Source organism: Fukomys damarensis, unplaced genomic scaffold, assembly GCF_012274545.1.
Source record: "Fukomys damarensis isolate Sample0158 unplaced genomic scaffold, DMR_v1.0_HiC HiC_scaffold_16, whole genome shotgun sequence".
Taxonomy (NCBI): Eukaryota; Metazoa; Chordata; class Mammalia; order Rodentia; family Bathyergidae; genus Fukomys; species Fukomys damarensis.
In genome coordinates, this window is record NW_022900928.1 from 88677624 (window position 1) to 88687991 (window position 10368).

The window sequence follows — 10368 nt, forward strand, 5'->3', positions numbered from 1 at the left end:
GTCTTACTGAACCATTGTGTACAGCTGCCCTAGACCTTCATAGCCCATTCTTTCTTCCTGGCTCCATGGGTCCCAGTTCTGGTTGTGGAGGTCTTTTTGGGGTGCAGTAGATGAAAGTGAACAGATACCACAGCCATGTGTGCTTGGATGTGTGTGCCTGTGGCCATGCCTACACGGCCAACCCCCAAGAATAGCACACAGGTCAGTTGCCGAAAGTTTATTGCCCACCCTCTGGGGCTCATGGGCTTCAAGTGGGAGCTGGGGCTGGGCCCCTCACACAGGCCTGTAGGTGCCATTGTAGGTGAAAGGTGGAGGCCTCAAGCAGTCTGTGTCCTCAGGGATCCAGCGCTGGATGTAGTTGGGACCCTTGTCCTGGGGCCACACGATCATGGTGTCTCTGGATGCCAGGGATGGGTCCTCTGTGAAGAAGTTGAAGGGCCGGAGCAAGAAGCCCACGGAGTTCCCGGGTGTGGCTGTGTTGGGGATGTCCTCCGAGTGGGGGATGTGTAAAAAGCCCACTGTCACCCAGGCCACCAAGTCCTGCAGGAAGAGGGCAGGCTGAGTACTGACCACTGAGGCTATACCAGCTTCTAGAAGCTTCTTGAGAGCCCCCCAACCCCCTGTTTGCAGATCTGGGCAGATCTGTTGTGACCTCTGAGTTTGGCCTCCACTCAGAGAGCCCCGAGACAGGGACAAGTACAGGTCCAGGCTGAGGCTGCTTAGCACTCTGCTAGTGATGAGGCCAGAGGTGGGAAGGGTGGGGACTGGGCTGTACCTCGTTCTTAATGCTCTCATTGTTGCGAAGAAACTCCTGGAAGACCACAGGGGGGTCCCAAGGGTCATTCTGGTTGTAGATGCTGCTGCTGCACAGCTCTGACTCCCGGTACTTGGTCACTGCCAAAGGGTACCTGCGGGTGAGGGGAAACCAGGTGGTTTTGGGTGCAGAAGTGGCCACCAAGCCCCTCCTGGGGAGCACCCTCAGAATGAGAGATGAGGACGTTGTTGCTTCCCCAGGGTGGAGGCCAGACCTCCACTGTCAGTGGAGGACCAGGATACACTTGCCCATACTCACGCATAGACACGGAGCCTTGCAGCTGAAGCACAGACAGACACACAGGGACACCGAGGAGGCAGTGGCCCTCACCAGCCCCTTGGGTCCCCTCACCTGGCCCAAGTGATGCCCCGCTCCTCTGGCAAGCCTGAGGGCAGCACCTGCCCGGTCATGGAGTGGATCTGCAGGCGATAGCTGCGCTCGTGACCCCAGAGGTTCTTCTCAGGGCTGGTGAAGAGCAGGTACTTGGGCAGAGTCTGCCCAAAGTGGAAGGCTGCCTGGCGCTCCCAAGGGTACTGAGTCTGCTTGAGGGTAGGCTGGACCAGGTGGTGTCTTGGGCTCCAGGGGTTGGTGATGTTTTCTAGCTTCATCTCAAGCGTCTGGAAACTATTCTTGGTCCCTGGAGGTGTACACAGTGTAACCCAAACATATAGGGAAGGTTTAAATTAAAAAAAAACTTTGGTTATAAAAGACACACTGCCATTACTGTCCCTCAAATTTTTCCCCCTTGCTTTGAACGCACTTGTGCTAACTTTCTTGCCACTTTCTGAAGCAGTTCTAGAAGCCCTCTTTCCTGAGTGTCTTTATGAGCTATGACCCAAAGTATATTGAAAGTGCTTCCCAGTGCCATCCTATGGAAAGACAAGTTTGTAAAAGCATGACAGCATGTCCTCATCCACCTTATTCACCAGATCTGGCACCTTGTGACTTCTGGCTCTTCCCCAAAGTCCAAATGACCACGGAAGGGGAATCTTTAGAACTGATTCAAGATATCAAGGACAGCACAACTAAAGACACTCACAAAAGAGAACTTCCAGAGCTGCTCCAGAAAGTGGCAAGAATCATGGGATGACTATAATCAAAGTGAGGAGTATTTTGAAGAGGATTCATGGCAATGTGTCTTTTTCTGTAACATTTTAAAAAAATTTCAACATTGACCATATATTTCAGCCACACCTCATTCAGAGGAAAGCAGAATGAAAAGCAAGCACTTGGAACTGAAACCTCCCTCTCCTGCCCTGTGACCTCCAATCCAACAGCTGAAACCATCAGGAAGAAGAGAGCACTGGGCTCATGGCCTGGGCTAGCTCTGGGGATGGAGAGAGGGGATTATAAAAACCAGAGGAGCTGGAGGAAAGCTCACGGATCAGTCATGGTAAAGGCATCAATCCCAGTAGGACTGACAGGTGTCTCAAGAGCTGTGCTAAACCCATCGCTGTGGTTGCAACCCCAGAGTAGGCAACCCAAGGCATGAGAGCTGGCAGCTGGTTCCCTCTGTACTAGCAGGTGGAAGCTGCCCATCTGCTCACAGCAATCTTGTTTTGTTATGGGATCTGATCTTGAGCATGACACCCATGCCACTCTTCCATGTGACATCATTCATGGAGAGAAACAGAGTATCCTCAGGTGTTGCTGACCCCAGCTCAAAGTGCTAGGCAGAGATCTCCTCCCCTAACTCATGCACACAATTCTACTCAGCTCAGCTGCAGGGGCAAGGACACTTCCACACTGGCATAGAGGGTGCAGCTTGGGGGTTATTCAGGGGCACCCAAACCTCTAGTTTATACGAAACAGGAGCAGGCTGGGCAAACACTCCCGATTTTATGTAAGGGAGTTTGAGCACTTTATGATAATCTTATGGATTCAGCTTCCTCCCCCTGCCCCAGCCTAGGTGAGAACCAGTTGGGGTCACTGAAGTATAAGTTACTGGTGGGTGCAGGTATGTGACCCAGAGGCCTAGTTCTGAGTCCTACCTGCCACGTCCAGGTCGACACGGTAATGTATCAAGTGGGTGTGTATGTTCCCGAGCAGGTGAGTGTGCAGGCGAGTGCCGTGGTGCTTCCCCTCGGGGGTGTAGAAGGTGGCGTGGACATAGCCCGTGGCATGCATTTTGGCTTCCATCACCCCGTTCGGATAGAAGATGAAGTCCCAAATGTAATCATAATTGTAGACTGTTGAGGTTGTCCGTAGCACTAGCACCTGACCCTTCAGCCCCGCATAGAAGTTGAAGCCTCCATTAGAGTTGGAGTCAAAGTGCCGTCGAAGTGGCACCCCGGTGGGCATCTCAAAGAGGCAGAGGGCTCGGCGATAGAGGACAGGGTCATCGACATCATAATAGTGGAAGGTGTCCAGGAAGGTGGCCGTCTCCGGGCAGTCGATGCCAGGGGCTAACTCGTAAGAGACACTGCCCAGGCCCCAGCCCACATCCATGTACTTGGTCTGCATGCCGGCAGGCGTGTGACCTCCATACAGCGCCACGGCTTCTTGCACACTGACCTCATAAGCGATGCGCTGATCCCCGAAGTGCACATTCAGGACCTGCAACCCGGAGGAAGAGCGCAGCCGGAAGGCGAAGCTCCAACCCCCATAGAACACAGTGTTGCCCTCCAGCTTGTAGCGAGGGCCATGAGGCTGCACAAGGCGGGGGCCCCCCATGTGGCTGGGAGTTGGGAAATTCCCTCGGGGCTTGTAGGAGGAAAACAAGGGTGGATCCTCTGGCCTCTCAGTCCCCTGGCCCTTGTGCAGTGGTCCCTCGAGGGTCACAGTGTCCACTTCTCCATTTGCGTACTTCTGAGCCAGCTCTTCCGGGCTCTGGTAGAACTTCCCATTGTACCAGACCTGCTCCACCTTCCAGTGCTGGACATCTATGCTCCCATGGTCCACCAGGAGCTCCAGCCCAGTGGGGTGCAAGAAATAGCCTTCTACATTGCGCTGTACAATAATCCAGCTGCGGCGCTGGCCAGAGGCCAGGCCCCGAGGGGCCACATCGGTGAAGGTCAAGCACTGGTCACCAGAGTCTTGCAATGAGAAGCCTGTGGTATCTAGAAAAAACTGATGCAGGGGCTTGGTGGCCTCCTTCAGGGTGTTAAAGAGGAAGGTGTATTCTACTCCAGTGATGGGCCTGGAAGACCAGGATGGCTGGTGCCTTGGCCTTGGGGACAGTGGTCGAATGTAGGAGGGCTGTGGAAGGGGCCCCACAACAAACTCAGTGATATTGGGGTGCTCCTGGGCCCCAAAGAAAATGATGGTCCGAGCTTCCCGCACAGGAGGCCTCCCTCCTGTGCCCAGAAATCTCAGCACATGCTGCTTCTTGGGCAGTAGCATCTCGATGAGAAACACCGAGTTCTTGGCCATGGTCGGTGTCCTTGAGGGCTGCAGCTGCAGCTCCGGCTGGGACTGGAGGAAGCTGTGCACCTGCTTTATCTCCTGGGCACTCAGGTCCGCAAACACCTGCGCTTTGTCGGGCAGCGTCCATGAGGGGCGCTCTGTGGTTGCCATCTGCAGAACCAAGATGGCAGCCAGGATGCAGCCAAGGGACAAGCTCTTGTGCCCCATCGCTCTGAAATGGAGCAGATCAAAGGGCTTAGGTGTTTTATGGAGGGAAATAGGTTTGTCTCAGGTCGGCACCGTGGAGTGCCATGCTCCTTAGCCTGCTGATTTTCCTTCACTTGTCCCAGCCCAAACGGGAGATAGCTGGGGTCAATGGGCTCCCACACATTGTTCCCAGGGTCACCCAGGTCCCATCTGTGTTTGTCTTCTCTTCTCTTCCTCCCTTCATCTGCAGTCCTCTATAGTCCTGTGGACTTTCTTACCTAGATTTGTGTGCTTGCTTGTCTTACCCTTTGTGGACTCTGTCTTAGACATAGCCTTCTCCTCACCCCTGGGTACCATGATCACAGCAGGCCCTGTGCCCTGCCCTCCCAAGCCACAGCCCTGCAGACTGTACCAACAGCAAAACCACCTTTTGATATGACAAAATACTTTTTAGGGAGCCCAATTTTGGAATTTAGAGTAGAAGTTCAAAGGGTAGGATCTGGGGACAGGCTGACAGAGTTTGAGTCCTGATAAGTCACACCACTAGGACTAGCTGTGTGACACTGGGCACATTGCTCAAACTCTCTGGACCTCTGTTTTCTCAGCTGTGAAATGAAAATAAGGGCGGCACTTATCTCCTAGAGTTGCCAAGAGAAGACAACTGAAGAGTAAATAGAAACACACACAAACATATGAAGGATCAGATCTGTCTCTCCTGTGTCTGTGTCTCTGTTTCTCTCTCCCTTGAGAATTGAATGAATCTAGAGCCTTTGCTATATCCCTAGTCCTTTTTGAATTTTATATTTTGAGACAGTCACTACAGTGCCCAGGTTAGGCTCAAATTTACAAACCTCCTGCCTCGGCCTCTCAGAGTGCTGGGATTGCAGGTATGCGTCACCACACCTGGCTGGTTCAAGCGTTCGCCCTCTCTCTCTCTCTATCTCTCTCTCCTCTCCCTCTACCCCTCCCTCCCCTCACCTCTCTTCCTTTTTTTTTTTTGAGACAGGGCCTTGCTATGTAGTTCAGGCTGATTTGAACTCACTATGTAGCCCAGACTGGCCTCAAACTTGAGCTGATTCTCCTGCCTCAGTCTTCCAAATATTGGGAGTGCAGGAGTGCACCACCATGTTTGGCTCTACTCTTCTCTTTAAAGTGAACCTTGGTTTTGGACCCCAGCACACTGCAGGTTTTAAACACTGCAGAGATTTGACACAAGGAGATTCCAAGCCTTCTCTGGCTCTACTGTGGGTACTTGAGTGGTGATCTCTTGGCCATCCACGCTATAAGGGTACATTTGGCAGCATCCAGGGTCACCCCAGGTCACGATACAGGAAGACACTCTCCCTTTTCCCTTTGAGAGGAGGGCAAAGTCAGGCTATCAATAAAATCTTGCATGAGTAGTTGAGGGCAGAGCTGCTTGGAGGCCTAGGTGACCACCTTTCTGTCCTCTCTTGTGCCTGAGGTGGGGCCACCCACCAAGGCCTGTTGTGTGCAGAGTCCCTGGGAGACTGTGTTTTTGCCCAGTGCCCTGGCTGATGCAGCCACTGACCACTGCTATCTTCCAGCCCAGGTTTCTCAGGCCCCTAAATTGTCTTCCTCAATGATATTGGGATCCTACTCTGCACCATGACATTTCTCAACAGTGAAGCTGCCTCACTGCTGTCGCTGACTTCCTAGGATTCCCATTGACCTTGAAATCCCACTTGGGGATTCCTCTGGCTTTCTAACAATGCTTCTCAGCTCCCACAGGTGGGGCCCAGGGTCCAAGACCCAAATTGAGCTTGAGCTACAGATGGGTTGAAGGACTCATAGAGGGCCTTGCTTTCATAGGTAATTGTCTCTCAGTTTCCAAATCGGACCCTCTGGGGAATATCCAGGAAGAGACAGAGGCACAGAGTGGGTCTCAGAGGTCTGTCTTGTCCAGCTTTCTCCAGGAGGCCCAGGGCCTGGCTGGCAGGGGGTCTTTAGACTCTGGGACTTGAGGTGCATTTCCCCTAAGAGCTCTATAGCACAATTGGAATCAGACATAAGCAAATGTAGCTTCATCCAGTACCTGATGGAGGAACTGGGCAGAGGAGAATCTGAGCTTTGTAGATGCTTAATTTTTGCTTTTTGGGAGATGTGTTTTGCATGTCGCATGACTGATATGAAATGTTGGGACCACAACACGTCTCTTCACTTAGAGGCCTGATCATCTTTGTGCATGATTCCCTTCAGAGAAGCTACATTTCATGGTGTCTCTCCTGTGCCAAGTTCATATCCTGTGCCTCTCAAAGTTGGCTAAAACAGTACCCTGCCAAGGACCTTTCGTCTTGGGCCCTACCTAACATAGCTCACTTCCCCACTCAGTGTCCTCTTAGCACTTTGGTATTTAGTTGGTACATTCATGAGCATTTCTTGAGCTGGAGACAAATGTTTGCTGGGCCTGGTGAACAGATGGACTATTGGGAGCCACAGATTTTCTGTTTTTGGACCTCCTGGCCTTGGTGATGACAGCCAAGGGAGGTTGAAGAGGTCTTTTTCTCTGCTTTCCCTGTTCCCACACCTAGATGCTTACATGGCTCTAGTTTTGCTCCAGGAACATGGCCCACCCTAGGGATTTCCCTCTCATGACCCTAACTCATGACCCTTCTGGTGTGAGTGTGGGGGACACATACGACCTTGTGCTTTCTGGGCCCAGTCTGAGGGAGGCAGGTGAGACAGGAAAGCTAGTTGAACCTGGGGCCAGGAAGAGGATTTGAGCTGAGCTCTGGCTCTACTATTAAATTTTGTCCAGGCTTCTGTATTAGTTACCCTTCCATTCCTGTGACAAAGGGACATACCAATTTAAAGGAGGAGAGGTTTATTTTTTTGTTGTTGTTTTGTTTTGATTTTTGTTTTTTTTGAGACAGGGTCTCTCTATTAGTTCAGGCTGGCCTTGAACTAATTATGTAGCCCAGGCTGTCCTGGAACTCATGGCAGTCCTTCTGCCTCAGTCTCTTAAGTGCTGGCATTACATGTGTGTGCCCCCATGCCCAACTGAGAGGTTTATTTTGGCTCATGGTTTCAAAGGCTTCAGATCAGGGGTGGCTGACTCCAAGGCAAAAACATCATACTGGAAAGGTGTGGTAGAGGAAAGCTGCTCAACTCATGGCATCTGAGAAGCAAGGAAAAGTTGGAAAGGAAGGGGCCTGGGACCAGATGTAGTCCCCAAGGTTATGCCTCCATGACCAATCCAGACACACCTCAAAGTATGCTTCACAAATCTCATAGGTGTGTCTTACACCAATCAAGTAGACAAGATTAACCATCACAAGTCAACACCTTATCAACTTGACACCCAAACACATCTCCTTACAACATACTTCAACTCCAAATAGAGACAATAACAAGGTCATACTTGCATCTATCATGATACGACTATCCTGCATACAACCTCAAGATGCAAATCCCTCCCCCAAAGTCTCAACATTTCCAACCTTGTTCAGAAGTCCAAGAGACTCAAGGCAAACTCTTAGCTATGAACTCCTGTAAAATGCAAAAAATCAAGTTTCATACTCCCAAGATACAATAGCATACGGTAAACATGCCCACTTCAGAAGGGATGAATAGGGGAACAGAAAAGAATATGACCAAGTCAGGAACAATAGCCAGCAGGGAAAACCCAAGTCCTGTAGTTTCATGTCTGCATCAGAGCATAAGCTGGTGAGATGTGAGGTCCAGAGGACTTGGGTGGCCTCATCCATACAGCCTTGTCAGTTGCAGCCCAGCCCACAAGGCCTCTCTCCTGGGCTGGCTGTGCTCAGTGCTTGTGTAGCTTTCCTCAGTGAACATCCCACATTCTTGGCATCTCTAACTTAATGGGGTCAATCACTTCCTGAAGTGCCCACAACATCTTCAGCTTTACTCTTAGAGCTTCACAAATCACTTCCCACTGCAGGGACTCTGACCCTGAACTCTCAGACCTTCCTCTGAAGTCGGAGCGGGAGCCCCCACCACCTCACAACTCTTGAATGTTGCATGCTTGAAAAACTAGCTTCACTGCATGGTGCTAAGGTGGCTGCATTACCTATGCAAGAAGGAGCCAGCCCCACAGCCGCAGTGGCCTCTGAGTGTGTGCATGGCTGGACTTGGAGAAATGCTTCCCTAAACAGCCCTGAGTGAGCAGGGTGCCTTGGGGCTCTCTTGGCAAAGTGAAATCCTTTAAACAACTTTACACTTTTACACTCTTGAGCCAGTGTTGATGAATGAAGTCTAACCAATTATTGAGATGCCCTTAAGGCATCTTTCCTAGTGTCCTATTGCAAAGTGCTTGGCTTCTTTTTAATGACATAAGTCTCTCCTGCAACCACATTCTTCTTAGCTCCAACTTTGCACATGCTTTTTTCTGGTCAAACTGCCAATTTTTCAAAATTTTCAGTTCTGCTTTTTTTTTTCTTTGATTCCCACTGTAAATCTGACTAAAAGCAGTCAGCAGACCTCATATCATAGCTTGAATGTTGTGCTGCCTTGAAATTTCCTCTGCCAGATTAGTCTGCTATCCTTCAACTCAGGGTTGCACAAAGTTTTATGACATGGACAAAATATAGAAAATTATTTGCTAGAAAGTAACACAAATGGCCTGTAATCCAGTTTTCCATAGAGTCCTTGTTCCTGCCTGAGATCCCATGAGCACAGACTTTGCTGTTTGTATTCCTGTCAGCTTTCTGGCCTTCAGAGCCCCCACCAGAATTGCCCATCCAACCCTGCTTGGGATTCTCTAACCTTTATCTTTAAGTCTTTCCAACTCCTCAGGCAAACCAGTTCCAAAGGCTAATAGGTCATATGGCCAGGTATGCAACAATGACTTCACTTCTCTGGTACCAGTTTTCTGGTCACCTTTCTGTTGCTGGGACAGATTCCTGACCTAACAACTTAAATGTTGGCTCATTTTCAGGAGAAGTTTTGGATTCACAGCAAAGTTAAGCAGAAAGCACAATCAGCTCCCGTATATCTGCTGCTCTTTCTTCCCACTACCACCTCTCCCACTATCAGAATCCACTCGAATGGGGCATGTGCTATAGTCAATGAACCAACAGAGTCCATAGTTTACATTAGTCCATAGTTTACATTGGAGTCCTGTGTTCAGTGGATTTTGAGAAATGTATAATGACATCTGACCCCTATTTCAGTGTCACAGAGAGTAGTTTCACTGTCCTAAAAATCCGCACTTCGCTTACTCATCTTTCCCTCCCTGATCCCTACCAACCACTGATGTTTTCCCGTCTTCACATTTTGCCTTTTTGCGTAATATCATATGGCTGGAGTCCTGCACTATGCAGCATTTTCAGACGGCTTTTATCCTTTAGTAATATGCATTTAGGCTACCACCATGCCATTTCGTGGCCAGAACTCCTTATTCTACCACTTCTTATTCCAAATTTCTTTCTGCTTTGCCATGAAAGGGGTTGATACAGAAGTTATATTTTCTTTTCCTGGTAGAAGCCTCTGTTCCTACATCCACACGGCCAGCAGGAAGGTGGACAGTGGCCATGGAACCACCTGTCACCCAGGTCTCTGTGCTGCAAGCAGGAAGCATTCTCATTCCTCCTCATCCACCTCCTTGCTGCACTTTCCTGTCTAACCCCAGAGCAGTCTGAAGCCTTTTGCAACTGGCTGTGGGCTTTTGTCCTTCCACTCCTTTTGCTGTGTGTTTTTGTTTCTCCTGCCCCTCACTCCGTGCCTCATCCCTCTGCTCTCTCCCCTTCCTATTCAGCCTTCTTGTGTCCCATCACAACATACCTGTGTGCTGTGCTCACCTCCGGCCAGCTCTTGCTCCTGGACACTGATCCCCGACTCCTTCTTGAAGTTATTGGACCTCGCACAGCAGGGAGGGGCAGGGTGAGGCATGGGCTGGTCAAGATGGAGACTATAGCTTGAGGGTTTCCCCAGTGGTGGGAGGATTAGGGTGCACCCACGTGTGTCCTATCTGATTCCCTTTGATATCTGTTGTCACAGTGCTATCTTTCATGAGAACTGATCTT

The 10368-nt window shown here is 50.3% G+C and overlaps 1 protein-coding gene across 1 annotated transcript; it reads right to left on the minus strand.

Moving 5' to 3' along the window:
• Positions 1 to 259: 259 nt before the first annotated feature.
• Positions 260 to 10155, minus strand: Aoc1 (amine oxidase copper containing 1). Its single transcript, XM_033764013.1, has 5 exons — positions 10127 to 10155; positions 2806 to 4391; positions 1166 to 1451; positions 776 to 908; positions 260 to 540 (listed from the first exon to the last, which is right to left on the minus strand). Exons 2-5 carry the CDS (start codon positions 4385 to 4387, stop codon positions 274 to 276), a joined length of 2268 nt encoding a protein of 755 aa, XP_033619904.1. The 5' UTR covers positions 4388 to 4391; positions 10127 to 10155; the 3' UTR covers positions 260 to 273.
• Positions 10156 to 10368: the final 213 nt, after the last annotated feature.